This window comes from Strix aluco, chromosome 8, assembly GCF_031877795.1.
Source record: "Strix aluco isolate bStrAlu1 chromosome 8, bStrAlu1.hap1, whole genome shotgun sequence".
Classification (NCBI taxonomy): Eukaryota; Metazoa; Chordata; class Aves; order Strigiformes; family Strigidae; genus Strix; species Strix aluco.
The window spans coordinates 25,474,014-25,493,574 of record NC_133938.1 but is presented as its reverse complement, the minus strand read 5'-3'; the positions used below and the strand labels follow the sequence as shown (position 1 = coordinate 25,493,574).

Below are 19,561 nucleotides of genomic sequence, written 5' to 3'. Positions count from 1 at the left end.
AAGCTTCAAACGCTACCTAGGTCTCCCCTAGTGATTGTGAACTGCTCATTTTCCATCTGAGAGGATCTAGAAAAGAGCAGTAGCTGGATATTATAGTAGTAATTGCCTGTACTTGCAAAAAAATGATACCTAATAAGACCTGATATTTTGTGGTCAGCTACACACCAAATATCAATCCCTCCTTTTTCCATCAGAGGTTTTGCAAATACATGACTGTCTCACACAACTAAATTTTGTTGATACTAAAGGGACTTTTGGAGATGGAAACCATTCAGTGGACTTGCTGATTCTAATTCTTTTGAGTAACTTAACATTATATGGCAGATCTATCAAGGTTTCACTCTTTGGTATGTGGGAAAACCTGGAGTATTGCACTTTTTACAAGAAAACAATCCAGGGAATTCTTGTTCAATGAACTGCTTTTGCAAGATAGTTTATCCATGAAAAAAATAAATCAAATTTATTCTTTCGACTGTACTTTTAAAGAAATACAAACTGCACTTCAAAGGAGATTATACCCCAGGCAGAGTGGTCACCTTGTCACTGTATTTGGTTCATGACATCAAATAACCCAATGCTAATAAAGAGGAAGTGGGCAGAATGATTAATAAATGTGTTAACATCAGAGAAATGAGAGACAACAAAAAACCCCCTTCCTTTCAAACTTCGTTAGACTTTGTATCACTGAATACACTGCAGATTTCACAAAGCTGAAAAGTTTGCCTCAAAAGCAGACAGTATCATTTTGTACAGAGGGAGGTGAATAGACTCTTCCCAGACACACTGGCCCATTTCCTATTTATTCTGCAAGAGATTTAAATAAAGTATAACTTTACCTGTTACAAGCAAAAAAGCCCAACCCCAACCCTTACAAGACCTGAGAATTGCTTTGGAAAAAATAAAGTACATGTGATTCAAGACAGTTTTAAATTACTGTTTTCTCACTGGAATGCCAGAGATCTCTCTTTTACAGAGGGTTTCCACATCTGAGGAAGAAGCCAGCTGATCACAACAATCCATAACCTTACCGGGGAAATTGTGGTCAGCTTTCATACTTTTTCCCTATATTGGTTGTGAAGATCTCTGTTCTGTGAAGTTAATTGCTTTTCGTCATGCTGAAGCAGGCTAAACTTTCAGGAATCTGAAAAACGGTAGTGTTCTGGAATTCACTTTTTTTTATCTACTTAACTCCAGTGCTGTTGCAAAAGTAGAAGCTGGTAGGATGGGACTCGCTGAGTCTGGTCCTTTTTGTTCCTGTCACTTTCACTTCTCCAAGTAGGAGTTTGAGTCACTTCCAGCTGACATACTCTGTCAATACCTAAGGTCTTGTAGATCGAGTATCGCAATTTATATACAAAATGAAAAGTGTGTTGTTTGACATGCTGTTTTCCGAAGCAGACTGGGCGAAAACCTTAGAGCCGTGCTGTTCACTGACCCGCGGAAGAACCAGTCCCTGGTTTCCAGAGGCCTGAGCTCCTACTCCCGCTCCCGTACACCCCTGGCTGCGCCAGCAGAGCGCTGCGCTTTCCCACCGCCGTGTTACTGCCGCGCCAGAGCAAACGAAGGCCCCGCTGCGCTGGGCAGCGGAAACACGCCCCCGGTGAATGTCCCCGTCTCCAGACACCGCCAAGCCAGGCGCTTTCAAACGAGCTGCGAGTGCCCCGCGCCCCGCCGCTGGGCGCACGCTGGGCTTACTCGCTGGTCGCCAGCCAAGCCCTCGGCCGGGCCGCGGGCGTTCCTGGCCAGAGCCCTGCCCGGCCCCGCCGGTCACCCCGCGGGACGAGGTCGCTCGGCAGAGCGGGGCGGAGCGCGGCGGGGTCGCGGCTGCCCAGAGCCGGGCAGAAACTTGCACCGGCGCCCGGCAGGCGGTGAAGGGGTGAAAGGGGGAGGAGGGCGAGCAGCCGCTGCCGCCGGCGGACCCCTCGCCTCCGGCCGGGAGGGGGATGGCGGGGCGGGGCCCGGCGAGCCGCCCCGCCTCCCTCCTCGGGGATGCCGGGATGTTTACGGGCCCGGCAGGAGCAGCAGGGGGCGGGGAGGAGGTTGGGGCCGTTGCGGGTGCCCGAGCCGTCCGCCAGGAGCCCCGCTAGGCGCCTGTGGCCAGCACCGGCCCGGCCCCGGGCCCAAGGCGGCGGAGAGGAGTGGAGGCCGGTTCCGGCCCCCGCGCCAGGAGGAGGTGGAGCCAGGCTTCCCGGTGAGCGGATCGGCGGCAGGGCTGCGGGGCGGGCGGCGGGGGGGCCAGAGCCGCGGCGGGGGTCCCGGCGGCCGCGCCCGCTCTCCTGGAGGCGCTTCCCCCCGCTGCTCGGCGCCGGCGGCCGCCGGGGGTCCCGCCTCCCGCCTCCTCCCATTGGTCGCCGGGGGATCTCGCTCGCGGTGCCATTGGGCGCGGCGGCTGCCGCTCCGCCCGCCGCAAGGGGCAGGGAGCAGCGAGAAACTTTCTGCGCCGCGCCGAGGGGGCGGGATGGCGGCGGCCGGCGCCGGCGGGGCCGCGGCGGTGCCCGCGCCTCGCACCAGGGAAGCGCCGGCGGCCTGAGGGGCCGGGCGGGCAGCTGTGGGGGCGCCGGGGCGTTGTGGCGGCGGTTGGGGAAGCGGCTCCCCGAGGGCTCCTGCGGCGCTGGGCCCGGCGGCTGGCCCCGCTGCGGAGCACGGCTGCCTCCGTCTAGAGGCGAGCGGGCGGCCGGGGACCCTGCCCGGCGGCGGCCCGGCCCCGCCACCGCAGCGCGCCTCGGGCTGCCTGCGGCCTGGCCGCCGTGTCTCTGCCCCTGGCTGGGCTCTGGGGGTTAGTGCTGCAAGCGGAGCTCCTTTCTGCCATGTTTTCCGTCGTTTCCAGCTGGATTCCTCCGGGCTTCTCTGCCCGCCTCTCACCTGGGAGGTTGGCGTCGGGCGGATGCTCCCCGGGGCAGCCAAGGGGGGCAGCCCAGTCTGGAGGGTTTCACACAGCACTGAGTAAAACCAGCGTCGTCCCTGGGAGCCACGGCCCTGTGGTAGCGAGTCGAGGGAGCCCCGAGCCAGGCGGGAACCTGCAGCCTCTGCCCCTCGCCCGCCCGGGCAGCCGGCCCCGGCTGAGGGCAGCCGCGGTGGCCGCGGCCGGGGCGGGCAGGAGGGCGGAGAGGGGTGCCGGGCCGGCGTTTCCTCGGCTCTGCTCCCGCCAGTCTCCCGTGGCCGCCGGGCTTGCCTGGCCTCACCTCTCCGGTGGGTGAGGCTCCCAGATGGTGGCAGCGCCAGGAGCGGTACGAGGCTGCGAGGAGCAGAGGCCTAGGGGGAAACGCGGGAAGTGAGGCATCCTTCATCTCTGGGCTCCCCCCCGCCCTGCTCCTCTATTCACCTTACGGATGTACGGTTATACTGGTACTGGCCGCGAATTCCACTTTGTGGCCATGCAAAATATACCTGCTTGGCTTTAGGGTTCAGAAATTCAGAATATTTTCTTTGGGTGGAATGTGCTTTTTTCTGCTCTGCAGTTTGTCAGAAGCATCACTTCTTTGAATGGTAAAACTACTTAGGATGTTAAACCTACTTCTGCTAAAAGGTGATGAGGCACGTGTGCATTAAATCACACAAATACTTAATTCTTGACATTGAAAAAAAGCCCTGTTTCTTAAATTTCTTCACTTCTTGCTCCAACTGAATGGTGAACTTTTGTCACCTTTGAGGTGATAGCACTGTTTTCTCAGGTTGCAATGGCAGCATCACTTCTCAGGAAAGGTCACACATGCATAGTAATTTTGCTGAATGTTGTGGATATATTTCTGTATAAAGTTGTATTACAAGCTTGAGATGCAGAAATTACAGTGAATGATATGTTAATCTGTAAGGTAGACACTTCAGGTGATTAGATGTCAAGTGGATATTTGCAGCTCTGATAAATCAGGAAAAATGAAGTTTAAAAATATTTTGCTTTCAGTGTTATCTAGAATAAAATTCAGTGTTCCACTGCATAGAAATGTCTGTATTTGAAATTTTGGACTCAAGCTGTCTTGAGAGAGATAAAATGCAGTAGAAAACAGTCATTAGTTCGTGGGCTATGAAAAACTTAGGCTGAGAAAGGAAAACTGTTTTGTTGTGGAAGGGGGGAAACTTACAAGCAGTATCTGACAGCTTTAAAGTGAGAACTTAAAGCCCTCCAGGTTGGTTTGTGTTTTTTTTTTTTTTTCCCTTTTTGATACTGGAAGAATATGTTAAGAACCCTTGTTCTTTAATTTCAAAATTTGATGACATTACATTTATAAATATTTAATATTTGGCTATATGACCTCTCAAAGCACATTTAGAGATTTTCAGTGTAAGGGTAGAGATACTGCCTTTATCATAGATACCTTGTTTTCAACATACCAATTAGTCATTGGAGTAAAAAAATAATTTGAGAACAAATCAAGGAATTCTAGCCAGCTAAAAATATTTTTTTGATTGACTTATCACAGTGTTTTCCAGGGTCTACAATAATTAGACAAGTAGAATCTCGTCCCCACCATAGAACTTGTTAGATTTTTTTTCTTCTTTGGAAACATTTCAGAGTTCATCTGAAGGCCTGTGACTGTATGAGAAACTCAAATGGAAAATGGGGTACAAGTCAGTTGCTCATTTTACTGTGACCTGTGGTATCTTCTGAATTGTAGGATAGAGCCATATAGCCCACCCATACCTTTCTTTTTGTGCAACAGAGTTGAGCTCAGTTGCATGAAACATAGCCAGTCCACTATATTTCTCCAGAGACAATTTGTTGAGGCAGTTTGTTCATGCATGCGAAAACCCCCCATGTTTAATAAACTGAGCACAATATCCTGCATTTACACGAGCTCTAAGTTCAGTTGTATCACCATCAATGCCTTGTTGCCTTCTGAAATTTGACATTTTTCCAAACATCTGTGCTGAATGGATGAGTTCATGTTACCTTGGAAGGTCTCCTGGGAAAAGTCAAACTGCAATAACTTCTTCTCTACCTCCTTGGGAATTTTTTTGATTATTTGGGGCTTATCCAAAAATCCTTTCAGATGCCTGAGGAGTAGTGCTTGGGAATGATGGGGAGGGGATTGTCTTGTGCAGGTTAATACTAAGGATAGTCATAGGAGTAACTGACTAATTTCCAGAAAATTTGTTCAGTTTAGCTACGTTCCATGTGCTTTGCAACAGAGATGAAAATAACTGACCAAAATACCAAAGTGGTGATAAGGGCAGCCTTTAGAGCACTGATTTGCTGTATTTATCACTATTTGACCCTCCCTGGCCACATGGGAAGGAACTCAGCCCTGGAGTGAAGTACAATATCACTACCTCTTTCCTTTGTAGTAAATACTATAAGGATTCTTCCTGTCATGTTAGGTGAAAAAGCTGAAGAGAAGCAATGCTATTAAGATGAGTTGCTTCTCTGGTGAAGATAATCCTATGTGTTTGTCTCTGGCATGTGAAACGTAACTTCAATTCAGTTGTGATTTCTGTAGCTAGAAAATAGGCAGTATATTTCATTATTCCCTGTTGGATGAACAGAACACATGCTTAGATAAGGGAAGTTGTTACAAAATTTTAAATAAGGCATTAAAAAGAGGAATTTGTAAGAAAATACTATGAACAATCATGTTAAAACCTGACTGCGCCTAGTTAATCTTGTGATATTGGTGAGTTCTTGCTGTTCATTATAGGTGACAAAGTAAATAGACTATTTGCATCATCTGGCATTTGGGAGTTTACATTCAAGCTTCTTTGCTTTAGTTTGCTTGGTATAGTTTATAAGAAAAATATTGCTGTCTTATTTCATAGCTAGATCTGTGTTGGACCAGATTAATTACTTCACAATGTCATAGAAGTACATGTAAAGCTTGTAGATCAGATCGTTGCTGAAATCTTTGGGAGAGGTTTGAGTTAGGTGCTGCGAGGTGTTGATGAACCAGTCTTTTTCAGTTCATTTTAATCTTCTGTTGTCAGTGTATAAACTTTACGAAATTACCGATTCCTTGAAAGCTGTAAGGCAAAAATATCACAGGTGAACTTAAAGTTAAAGTTAATTCTAAAATAAGTAAAAACTTGTGGTGGGAAAATGCATAGCATTCTGTCCTGTAGAGGCCCTTCTTCTGTACCCTTTTCGTGCTCATCTGAGAGCAGATCCAAAAAAGGAGTTGTCTTTGCAGCAGTGAACTTCCAGTACTTGCCCTGACAGATTCAGAGCTGTGTGTTAGGTACGTGGGCTGCTTGTGAAGTTCATGGGAATAAGTAGGACTTCAGAAGAGCAGTGAGCAGCCTGCAAACAGAGCACTTAATGAACAGCTAGTCATTGAGGATACTCCAAAACCAGGAATGGATCATGGGTGTTTTAGCCAGCAGTGTTTTAATGTAAAACATAGGAACAGCTGGGAACTTGACTGTTGGCCTGCTTCTGAAGTGAGTGTGCTGGCTGCTAGCTGCTTTGCTTCTGGACCCAGGGATCCTGGATTACTTGCTACTGTCATGCATCGTTTCAGGATTCAAAGGTAATGCTAGTCAGAGGATCATAGCAAGCCTGTTAAATATGGCTGGTGTCTCTTTTCTGAGTCTGTGTGGTGCTTCATTCATTTCATCATCTTTGGGGTAGCACAGATTTTAAACTATATACTACAGATACATTTTTTTTCAGTTTGCGAATGTGCATCTAACCCCTGCAGTATGATATCACAAGCTGTTGTCTTGCATTGGTTTCTAAGATATTTAGACATTTCTTTAAGGATTGTGTGGAATTTATTGTTAAATGTGTTCCACTACACCTGTAGCAATGTAGATGTTGTCAGCCATGGTTGTGGCACAGTTGTATGCAGCCAGCCTTCCAAACTGGGTGTTTTTCCCCCCTGTGCTTAGCAATAATGGGTTTATCTGACAATGCTTCCAGCCTTTTAATTTGTCCTGTATCTCTCTTAACTCCTGTGTGAAGCTCAGCTGTTAACACTTTTAGTAAATCTCTTCAGCATCTCTTTATGAATAGTTTATTTTTACAGATGCATTTTAAAACCATCCCTTCATTAGGGAAAGTCTCCTCTTCTCCCTCTCTGTATACTGGAATTACAAGGTTTTGGGGTTGTAAGGGTTTCCCAATCATGTCTTAGCTTCTTCCCTCTGAAAATATTTGCCTTTTTTTTTTTCTAATTTGACTTGTTACTCTGGTTTATTCTCCTTCCATTTATTTTGTTTTCTATTTCTACTTTCCCATATAGTATTTTGTCGACAAAACTCTTGGCTTGGCATTGAATAAGTTGCCTTCTCCCTATGCCGCCTCTTGCCTTCCTGTCATAGCTATTTTGAGTTTAAGTACTTCTTCGCATCCCTACCTAAGGATGAAGTAAAATGAAACGTGATGAGCTAATGTTCTGTTTCTTCCACAGTCCCCTTCCTAGTCTCCCATCTCTGAACTTCCCCTACTTTTTCTCTGGCACTCAACGGACTCCCATATGCATTGATCCTGCTCACTGCTTGCAGAACATAAACCCAGCTGCATGAGGGAATTAAATCAGCTCAGCAAAAGGTCCAGAGAGTTCAAGATGGCTACACAGGATGATGTGTCAGAGAAAGGGAGAGAAAGCAAGACCTTTGGTGTCATTGAACTATTAGATTGGCTTGTATAATTTCATGTTAGATATGTAATTTGACAATAGATTTAACTGATCTAAGTTAGGGCTGCTCTACCCCAGCTATATCTTCCTCTTTGTCTTTTGTCATCACAATTCTGTCCTTGTCTCTGTGGTGCAATGGTTCAGGGAACTGAACTTGGAAAAAAGTGACTTTTTGTCAAGCTTAGTTTTCAACTAGTTTCAGTTACCTTACCAGGAGTCTGGGTGGTAGCCACAGGAAGCCCACTGGAAGAAAGAGGGTGTGGAAGGCATGCCTGAAGGCAGGGGAAGCAGCAGCATCACATAATCACTTCAAGCTGTCTCAGAACCACATCCTTACAGAGGCAGTAGCATAATAGAATGTGATGTGGGCTGAGGATTTGCTTTCCTGATAGTATTGTGGTTAGATACTTCGTTCCCTGCAAAACTTTCCGCTGTGACATGATCATGATCCACCTATGCCCTTTATAACTGGCTATTCAGTATGAAGAAATGGATTATCAAATTTCTTTCCAGATGAATAGCAGTTAAATGAAAATGTAGAAGCCGCCTGCCCAAGCAGTTTCAGTTCCTGTTTCTTCTTCAGTTCATTCGAAATAACAATCAACTGGTTCAAAAAAGGGCAAGTCAGTGCATGTACAACCCTTTGGGAGCACCTTGCAAGAAAAACAATCTACTTGAGTGACATAATTGAAATGGAGAGGGAGAAGTAAACAAAATCTAACTTCTTAAGTTGTGCAAATGAATGAAGAGGAAGGGGAGCAGGCTTATGAAGCAGGAGAGCTTGGACTTTCATCTTCTAGGCAGACAGCACTGACAGAGTGAACTCTTAGTAGTTGGGGAATGACAGTGACTGGCATATGTGTTCTCAGGGTTGGAATGAAAATATACCTGATAAATTGGGACGAATGGATGAGAAAATTGCATATGAACTTTTAGTGTATTCCCTTTTTTTAAGTAGATTTGATTTGTGTATGGTTACTTCTGCTCTTCCTAAAATCAGCTGTTAACCCATCTTAACTATCTGTGTGGTTTTTTGACTGTACTGCCCATGAGTAGGAAATTTGAACGTAAGTTTGTTGAAAAATTCAGTATTAGTTACTTCCAATATAGCTAGATGATAGCTACTTGTAGATTAACAAGTGCTGAGAATTTGTGTTGTCCACATTCAAGGCTGTTCCTACAGAGGGGAGGAATGTCTTGCCATCCCCCGGGGAGTACTGATTAAAAAGTTAAAGGCTCTTAGAAGCTGTTTCTAAAATTAAGACTAATCCTACTTCTGTATATGCATCTCTATTAAATCACTTTCAGTGCTTTAAAAGTTGCAAATATAACTTTTCTCTGATATGGGTGCTTCTGCAAAGAATTTTACGAATGAGTATGTATTTTTCACGTTTTAGAAGACTTTTTTTGACAATGTGAAGCAAATATTTCATTTTTACTACTGTCAGCTAATAGTAAATATTCTGTGTCTACATACACGTAGGTATACATGCATAATCTATTAATATACACATGCATATGTGTGTGTATATTTGTAGACTATTATGCATATATATACTGTGTGTATATGTATGTATACTAATTGGAATAAATTACATACTTTACTGGGCTAATGATTAACTTGGTCATACAGTCTTGAGTTTACTTTATCCCTTGCCGATAAGGCCTTGATTGTCTTGGCAGAGTTCAAGTGAGTGTCAGCTTAAATGCATTTTGCTTTATTAATGCATACGTGTAATTTAGCTATTCAAGGAATAAGAAAAATAAACTAGTGTAATTATTTTGTATATATCAAATATTTGTTCATTGAATGAGTAGTTTAAATAGTCAGCAACATTGCAATACACTATAAATTAAATAATTCACTGTAATATTTTATTGACAGCATTACATTGTGGGTTGTATGTTTCTTATCTTTTGTGATTAAGAGCAAGCTGATAATAAGTTTAGTATTTCTGAGGAATAGACAGTGTGGGCTGGGCAGGAGCATGACCAGTCACAGATCATGATGGTTAATGGAAAGTCATTGGTTGGCTATTATTTTTAAATATTTAAACTGTTTCAGCATTATTTCATCATTTCTAATGCTGTCTTTAAGCTGGGTGTGTAATGTTATGAATGGATGGCATAGTAATGTAGGTGTATTTAACCAGATTTCATTTTAATGGTCTGTGTTAGGAATAATTTACTGAAAGGACACTATGAATGTCCTGTGTTGTCATTCCTATTATTTGGAAATCTGTTTTTTCCAGTTGGAATCTCTTGCCACTCATGTTTAAATATACCCATATTAAATACTGAGTTTGGAATGCAGGTGGTATAAAGGTGGATGAATAACTTCTTGAAATGTATTTTAGTGCTTGAAACTCAACTGAGTTGTAGTTTATCTTTCCAGTTTCATTCTGATGTGGGGGGGAAACCTCAACAAAACCATTTTGAAGTGAGTTTTAAGTTAACTGCTGGGGGTGTTGATTTTCTTGTGCTTTTTGGAGATATTCAGATACAAGAAGCGTATAAAGTCTTTGGACACATGAGTGTTCTGGGAGCTGCTTTTGGGGTACTGTATGTGGACTGTTGTTTCGAAGTATCTCCTGGTCTTTAGGAATGCACTAAAAATACTATCTGTGAAACTGAAGTGACTTTCACTTTGCAAGTAAAATGTTTCTGTTACGACATCAAAACATATGTGTTTCTCCTGTTCAATGGTTTATACAGAGCACCAGGAAAAAATTACGTTTTAATGTTAATTAAGATACATTTAGATTCCAAGTTGGTTTGCTTTATTGGACATGACTTCTGACTTTCCATTTCTTTGGAAAACTCATAGCTGTGCTGCCATTTAATGTAACGTGAATTATAAAGTTGGGATGCTTGATTTACAGCTGCTGACATTCTAGTGCTTCATCCAGGATCTTCCTCATGTGTGTCCTGAGCCCTTCTTTTTAAAATCACTTTGAAAACTTGTCAACTGCAACCTTCACCCTGGATGCCAGCACTGAGAGGGTGCTGAAGAGGGCTGATCAGTGTTGATGACCTGACAAAGTGTGGGCCAGGTTTGACCAGCAAGCCATTTTTCTCCAAGCAGCCCACCTTTTGCCTTAAAGAGGTAAAGAATGACTGTTAAGGCAGGATGTTTTATAAACCAGTAGGATGGCTGTTTCTTAACCTGCTGGCATCAAGCTTAAGGGCCAGGCTGTTGTTGCTGGGTCTAAAGTTTGTCTCCTCCCAGGATGTATGTGGCTTTGATCTAGGAGCTGAGAGTTGAGGTTACATCAGGGTGGCTCTCCAGGTGACGGAGAGCTGAGCTGGAATCGCACCTGGAATCGGACCGGCACACTTGGGCTCCCTGACATAAACTGCTGGGTTTAACACCCCTCTGGTGGATTGGGTAATTGGGTTTTGGATATTCAGTAAGGCGTTCCGAAATCTAAACCCTTGTTTCCAGAGCATAGGGTTTTTTTCAGTTTCAACCAGGGTGACTATTTGAATGTTCTACCTAGGTTTAAATTGTGCTTTTAGGTAGCTGAGAGTCCACATGTGATATAAGCAAATGGGATTATTTCTTTAGTTGGTATGCTTGTATGGAAACTAATATATGTTGAGTTTTTCTTCTCAGCTGAGGATGATCCTTGTCTTTGAATTTAGTTCGTAAAGATAGTTGAAAAATGTAGGGATCTAAAATTTCTCATTTTAAATCAGTGTTGGATACTGAAGAATCTAACTTGACACCAAAAAGTAAGGATTATGTAGGGTCCTAAATGGATAGTTTTTTCTGGAGGGCCTTGGCTCTAATGTAGTTAAAATAATGGTTACAGTAAAAACTAAAAGTACCTGCCTTAATTGACCGTGTAATCCAGAAGTAAACATAGTATGTTCTGTCCTTTGTGAACAGCAACTAAAGCGACCATGTGCCTGCTCAGCAGGTTGTGAAGGATGTAACTTCATGTTTCTCTGTGTTAGCAATTATGTGGAGTAGTTACATCTATATTCTGCAGAAAAAAGACTGAGATTTTCAGATTCTCAGCAGAACTGTAACACTCTGAATATTCTTCTAAATATATACTTTTTCTTTTTGGAAGTATAGTTGTTTCTTCTCTGACATTGATTATTGAATGTCCCCACTTGAGATCCAAAATTAACAAACAAGTATATAGCATGTGGCTAAGGGAAACCATGTGTCATTGAGACTATTAATGATGTTTTCTACAGGAAAGCCTTGTATTTTTTAGTTGTTGTAGAACTACCATCTGTTACTAACATTATTGACTGAATACTGTGAAATGTATTTCAATGTGAATGGTTTACGGACTTTGAGTTATGAAACTGGTGTTTAAAAAGCATGTTTCATGTGATTAGGCAGTGCATTTAAGATTTTTCTCCTGAAATAATTTGATCATGTTTATAAAAGACTTAGTTGCAAGACTTAAAAGTTGCAAGGATTTAAAGTTTTTCCCAGGTATCTTTTTTTCCTTTTAAAAATGTTATATTAAAATAATATAGTCCAGTGAAATGTCGGTGATGAGCTCTGGTTCCTGTTCAGATCCTCTGCTCTGATTTCACTAACAGTTGTGGGTAGTCCCACCGCTCCTCTAGCAGGCTGGTGGAAACTGCCTGGAAACCCGAGTGCTGGCTATGGGATGTGAGCTTCTCTTGGGGTGTAGGAACCTGCCCTTGCATTTTGGGCTACTTTGTATCTTTGCATGTCTTTAGATGCCTGGGCAGGCATCCAAAAGCTTTGGCAGGTGACCACTAAGGAAGCGAGTAAGGACAGCGAGGCCTGTGTACGAAAGAAGGAAAAGGTTTTATTTCCCATTCAGGCAGTTGCAGTTTGATAGCCTGACTTATTGGTGAGGACTTGGCTTCCTTTTGCTGTCTTGTGGACTTGGTGCGTGGAGTAAGTACTGTCAATTAGAGGAGTTGCTATGCAATTGCAATTTCAAATGTAAAATTGGTTGTGTTATTTATATCCCCAGGTAGTTCATCCTGCATTCTTTAGGTCGTAGGTGCCACCTACAGTTTTGATCAACTGAAGAAAGACAAAGATTTAGAGTAGTAGTAGTTGACCAAAAGTTTTCTCATACCTGCAAAGTGTTAGCAACTGTAACTGGAGTATAAGATCTGGTGTATATGCTTGTGTTCCTGTGATCATTATTGTGCACAGGTTGGTCTGAATCCAAATGACTTTTATTATTTTGAAGATGAAGGACTCTCAGGATCATTTATTGTTCCTATCTTTGCAAGTGATGTGTTGAAGGCAAGGAGTCCTTTCCTCCAACATGATCAGTGTGAGAGCATTTAAAAACATGAGTTATGCTTGGCACTTCGGAAGTTTTGCGTGGTCGTGGTATAGTTGGCTCGCCTCTCACTTCATCTGTTGTCTGTTTTCCATGAACCAGTGTGTATCATGGTGATGTATTTGCGGAAGAAGGTCATCATATTACTTGTTTAAAGAGGTGATAGACATGTCACACTTAGATGTGTTTTGTATTCACTTCCCAATTTTAAACAAGCGATGACTCTTTGGCAGTATTTTTAGTGTCTTTTCACCATAAATTAGAACTTGAAAAACTGTCTTTGGAAGAGTAATAATTATTGCTTCAATTTAAATTTAAAGATGATAAATATTACACCACTGTGTTTTGACCTCTGGAGTCTATTATCAAGGTGAAAGGCATGCATCACTCTGAGAAGAGTCTTCAAGCAGCAAAATCTAATTCTTGCTTATGTTGACAAACAGTACAAAAGATTCATTTTGCATCCTTGGCATTTTTTTGCATCCTTGGCATTTTGTATGATCAAAATGCCAAATTACTCTAAAATGTGAATTTATCATGCAGTCCTCAAAGACAAAAAAAAAGTTAAAAAAAATAAAAACTTCCAAATATGGACAGAAAATACTGATCTTTGCCTTCCCTCTGCAAAAGCAATAACAAATCCATGAGTTAATAAATCTTCCATGCTTCATATGGTAGAACATTTGTTACCTCTTTAGTTTGCTTGCTTTTATTATAAAAACAAGCCACAGAGGGCAGAGCCACTGGCAGTGGTAATGGTATGACTCCTCTCTTTTCTACTCTTCCCGCAAATTAAAAAAAAAAAAAAACCCACCCCACACAAATTCCCAAACGCTTCTGGTGAGTGGCTATGACCATTCAGACAAGATGAATGGGCTGTATAGTTTCTGAATCAACATACATAATCTAAACATTTGGCTTAGATTTCATTAATCTTGGATAAATGTCTGTGAGAGAGGATAAAGGGTTTTGTATTTACTTCTTTTCTCTGGGGAATTTGAAATGAGTGCTTGTGTCTCATAGGAATTATCTATCAGTGCATTACATGGTCAACAGTCTTCAATATGTAAGCGTACTAGTAAAACACACTGCAAAACTTTCAGTAGAAATATCAATGCTATTGAAAAGATTAAAATTCTTATAATCTTCTAGAAGACCTTATAATGGGTCTTCAAAATAGCACTTAAGAAAAGAATTCTTGGCTTCTTGGCAGTGGTAGAAAGATCTCTACAGCACGAAATTAGCAGAAGATTCCTTAAGATTGCCATGCATTCCTCCTCCAGAACTTCTTGCAACTGGGTAAACCCCTGTGAGTGTAACTGGAGAATTTAGGTGCAGTTTGTGACAACAGTTTAATTTTCAGTGCTGTTGTGTTATGTTTTCTTGCCTGGGTGGGGAGGTTGTATGGGAGATGTTACAGAACTTGAAAGAAGTGTCAGTATTGGTGTCCCAGGGCTGGCTAAAAGACTGCCTAGCCAGTGGTGTGCAGTATGTATCTGCCAGCTGTTTCTTCCTTTCTCACCATGCTCATTCTGGCAGTCTTAGAAATCTTTGCAATTCCTACCTCCTCTTCTCTGCCTCTCACCTCAGTTTGATAATTGATTTTTCTTTTTTTTTTCCTTCCTCTTGACCTGCCTGAAATTGCTTTTTATATCTCTTCTATCTTTGGATTAATTACAGCTAATACTCGGACAAAACAACAGAAGGTCCCAAGCTATGCTTTATACATGAATACTAAGAACAGGAAGGCAAAGCTTTGGGGACACTTAGTCGCTCTGGAGCATGGCTGTGGTTTGGTGTTACGAGTAGCTAATGGTACTGGAATGGCATGGGGTGACTGCTTTAAGTGGGGGAGTGAAAGCAGATTGCTAATTATTTGTTTAGTGTGTCTAATCCACAGTTTAGTACACTAGGGCAGCATATTGACAAACTTTGCAAAGCTGCTTTGTGCTTATTTTATCTATTAGTAATGTTATCACAGTGATGCTGTAAGAATGACAACAGTACTGTGAACACAAGCTCTTTGTTAGTTTCTTAAATATTTTGCAGTGGGCTTTGAAAAACATTTCTAAGGTTTGCTGCTTTCTGTTGAGAGTTATTTCTAACCTTTTCAATACTCTAAAGAAATTACTGGGAGGACTTTGTGTTTTAACAGAGATGGTAGATTATATGCTTTCATGCTGAACTTAAATGCTACTTGAGAGATCTTTACATACTCATTCTAAAGAAAGGTTTGTGAAACATAAGTAGCTCCGTGTGCAGGACATGTTTGCAGTATTTGAAGTATATAGATTTATCAGAATAAATTTATCACAGGTAATTTCCTAACGTTAAAGATTAAGAGGTATCAGAAAAGTCTTTTATGTCATACCTTCTCTAGAACTTTCAGGATTTGGAGCAGGAAATAAGAGAATAAATAAATAAAAAATTGAAAAGAAATAATAGTTTTCCAGTCAGACACATGACTCTTGTTACTGTGAAACTCTTGGCAGGTTTGACCAGGTAATCGACAGAGACACTTTGTGTGATGAAAAAGCTGTTTAGGGCTTGCCTCTTATTTGAATAAAAGTTTATTTCATTTTTAGCATTCAAAGCTGCCAGTGAACTTTGTTGTCTTCATCTGATCAGAGATGGCCCTCATAAGCACCAGTAAAGCTGAGTGCTGCACCTGCTCCCCCTCAACAAAATGTCCTGTAGCCTAAGAAAGGGTTTGCTTATCTGAGAAAAAAGCCTTGTGACCATTTGCATTTTTGTGTCTCCTAATGATTTGGCACATTTTGCAACCCTTATTATTGGTCAAAGCCATGTGTCTCTGTCTTGGGAACTTGGCAGGCATCTTTCCTCCCATCTTATTGATGGGATATGAGAGGTTCATAGCTGGGAATAGAGGCTGTGCTCCTAATATGGTATCTCAAAGCCAACTCGGCTAGCTCATCAGAATGTAATGAGTGTACGTCTTTCACTTTTTTTTCTGTTTAGATGGAACTACTCTCTTGCATACTCCCTGAAATCTACATATAAATTAATGCAACATAATAATAAACAGTATGGGTGCAGTAGTTACAACTCTTCTGCTGATCTGCTATTTCTCATGCTGCCCATAGGTCTAAGGTACTGGCCAGCAGACATCTATGTAGTTAAACAAGTGGTTGGTGCCTCTGAAGAATAATGGGGTGATGCAGATTTTATCAGACAGAGCCATTTGTCTGCCTCAAGTAGTTTAATGTATATCTTTTAATAATAAGTTCAGATGTGTATAGTGATTTATTTCATTTTATAGAACAGCTAAACATAAGAAAACTTCCTTCCCAAAACAGTACAGGGCTGGAATAGTTAAATGTTTGTAAACGGAAGCATGTGAATGAGAAAATGAATTATTCAGTTCTTCTGCTAATGTTCTTCATTTATCATAACTACAGATTGAATTACAATGTAATGACTGTATTTCTGTTTTTCAGGACATAAGGGACGCTTTTACGTGATAGAATGGATGAACAGTCACAAGGCATGCAGGGACCTACTGCTCCACCATTTCAGCCACAGGTGCTTTTTTTTTTAAACAGTTACTCAAGAGTGGGTGCTATCATTTCTTAAACAGAAGAAGAGAGAAATTAGAAAACATTATTTCTTGTGGGGACAAAGAAGCTGTGAGCAGATAGTGTATCCTGGTTATCTTGAAATTAATTGAATATCAATCCTATATTTCATAGGAAATAATTACTTTTCATTTTTTCCTCCTACTGCTTCACTATCGTTGAGGGTTTGGAATTGGAGTGGGAGTAGGAAGCAAAGATTAAAGCAGTTGTTTTCCTGAGAAATGATGAGCTGTTAAACACTGTTTCAAAATTGTATCAGAAATTACATATTTATTTTGGACTGTTACCTTCAACTTTGTCTTATACCTCCTGATACCTCATCTTCTTACACCTCCTGATACTATATGAATTAGTGCCATTACTCAATGAAATCACACAAGAGGAATTCCCAGTAGCTGTAGTTCTGTTAGAAGATATACAAGAAACTTAGTCTTTGGATATGTGTTGATGGTGTGAAACAAAGGATAGAGATTATCTGATAAGAGATAATATTGGGATATTGCTTTATGACATTTTTTAGGCGGTAATTCTTTGAAGGGAGTGCAAGAGCCTGTAGAGGAATACCCAAAAAATATTTACTGTGGTGACCATTCCAAAGTAAAAACTGCAAAGTTCTTTACAAAGCTTTAAAATTTTCTTGTTAATAGCATGGGTGGTAAAGCAATTTGTGCCTTTTTTTTTTTTATAAAAACAAGGTGAATTCTAGCTTGTAAATTTACAATAACCAGCATTCTTTAGCTCCAGTGTTTTTTATAGCATTGTGATAACAAAAAATCTGGATTTAATAGCATTTATACCAATGCAGAACAGTTAGAAATTTAAGATGAATATATAGCTACGCATACAGATACTTTGAGAAAATACATTTGTAATTTCAAAACAAAAATAAGACAATACTTAGAATCTCTATTATGAATATTACAAAAGGTCCTGATTATTATTTCAGTTCTTTTCTTTCTGGACTAAAGAGAAAATAGAACACAGCTTCCTATGTTTTCTGTTTGCTGACTACAAACAGGTTTCACATTTCCTCATCTATCTTCTGAGTATTTGAATACCTGTTTCTGATTCACAGAGTCAGCTCTTTGAGGACAGGTTCAGTTTTAAGAATATTACTCTAATCTACAGATTCAGTTTATGAATTCATACTAGTAAAATATGTTTCTAGTTTTACTGTTTCAAGTAATATGGCTCACCTACAGGTATCCAGTTTCCTCTGTGGTAAACTAAGGACAGCCCTGAAAGCAGTACTGCTGTAGTCAACTAGACGCTTTCTACAAAAGAAGAAATTAATGTTTATTCACAGCTTTGATTAACTGTCAGTGATCTTCATAATCTGTGTCTCAATATTATTTTTTTAAAATCAATTACTGTGTAAACTGCAGTAAGCATGACTTTTTGTGATTTGATCTTTCTTGAGATGAAAGGTTTTGGATTTGTGGATCTGAGCTGGACCTGCATCAGAATATTGAGTGTTTTGCATTTCAAGGGAACCACACATGCTCTGATAGTCATATTGCCAGAGTAATACTAAAATAGTCATTCAGTGACACTTGCGTCTTGTTAATCCAAATTGTTTTTCCTTTGAGCCAGATACACACTTTAATTCTTATGGATTTCTCTGCTAATGGAGCATGCTTATGGTGAAAACTAGTAATGAAAAGAGGTTACTATACTAATTACTGATACATTTAGGAGAAGCAAGAACTAGAATTGAAAATACAGCAAGTTTTGAGCAAGAGGTGAGGTAATGATTTATGAAGAATTGTTTGTCAGGTTTCGATAAAGCTGTGAATCTCTTCTAATTCTCTTGGTCATTATATTGTATAAATATATACTCATATTCATGGAAAATTACCCTAATCATTGAAAGTTATTGATGAAGAGCATGAGAATATTTAGCTAAAAATTATGATGGCTTAGTTCTAATTAGTTTGAAAACACCATTTCACAAAATCATGCAATGGCTGGGGTTGTAAGGAAACTCTGGAGGTCGTCAGCCCTCCTGCTTGAGCAGGTTTCCCAGGACCATGTCCAGACTGCTTTTGAATATCTCCAAGGAGGGAGATTCCACAACCTCCCTGGGCAACCTGTGCCCTCGCAGTGAAAAGGTGTTTCCTGATGTTCAGACGAAATCTCCTTGTGTTTCAGTCTGCCCATTGCCTCTTGTCCTGTCACTGGGCACCACTGAAGGGAGCCTGGCTCTGTCTTCTAACACCCTCCTTTCAGGTATTTGTACATGTTGATGAAATCCCCCCTGAATCTTCTCTTCTCTAGGCTGAATGTTCCCAGTGGTCTCAGCCTTTCCTCATATGAGAGATGCTCCAGTGGTCTGATCATTAGTGAGCTTCTTCTGGACTCTCTCCAGTATGTCTATGTGTGGGTGGCCCAGAACTGGACACAGCACTCCATGTGCCATCCCACCAGTGCTGAGTAGTGGGGAAGGATCACCTCCCTCCTCCTCCTGGCAGCTCTCCTCCTAATGCAGCCCTGGACACCGTTTGCTGCCTTTGCCACAAGGGCACATTGCTGGCCCGTGTTCAACTTTGGTATCCACCAGGACCCCCAGGGTCTGGCCTGTAAAGCTGTTTTCTAGCAGGTCAGCGCCCAGCGTGTACAGGTGTATGGGGTTATTGCTGCCCTGGTGCTGGGCTTTGCACTTCCCCATGTTGAACTGCTTGAGTTTCCTGTCAGCCTGTTTCTCCAGCCTGTTGAGGTCCCTCTGGATGGCAGCACAACCCTCTGGCGCATCAGCCATTCATCCCAGTTTTTCGTCATCAGAAAACTTGTTGAGGGTGGGCTTTGCCCTGTCATCCAGATCATTAATAAAGATGTTGAGCAGGATTGGACCCAGTATTGACACCTGAGCTACACTGCTAGTTACTGGCCTCCAACTAGACTTCGTGCCACTAGAAGCTCATTTTCTGTTTGGAATTAAGTGCCTGACAGCTCTTTCGTAGTCTGTTACCTACAAACTTAAAACACTGTACTTCATTACATCACAAGGACATTTTGAAAAGTGCAAATACTGAAATACTCCCAAACCTCTTGCATATTGTAAAAAGGATTATGGAAGAAGGTAGGAAAATATGGATTAGTAGTC

The 19,561-nt window shown here is 41.7% G+C and overlaps 1 protein-coding gene across 4 annotated transcripts in view; it reads left to right on the top strand.

The window, feature by feature from the left end:
• The first annotated feature begins 520 nt into the window (after positions 1-520).
• The window catches only part of NEK7 (NIMA related kinase 7), a 78,906-nt gene continuing 59,865 nt past the window's right edge, over positions 521-19,561 (top strand). For 2 of the 4 annotated variants that reach the window (XM_074832740.1, XM_074832737.1), the window contains exons 1-2: positions 2,036-2,191; positions 16,321-16,405. In XM_074832740.1, the coding sequence (XP_074688841.1) occupies positions 16,349-16,405 (57 nt within the window). In that variant the 5' untranslated portion in view covers positions 2,036-2,191; positions 16,321-16,348. Of the gene's footprint in view, positions 1,785-2,035; positions 2,192-16,320; positions 16,406-19,561 lie in introns of those variants that run through there. The other 2 variants (XM_074832738.1, XM_074832739.1) reach the window with 2 other exon arrangements.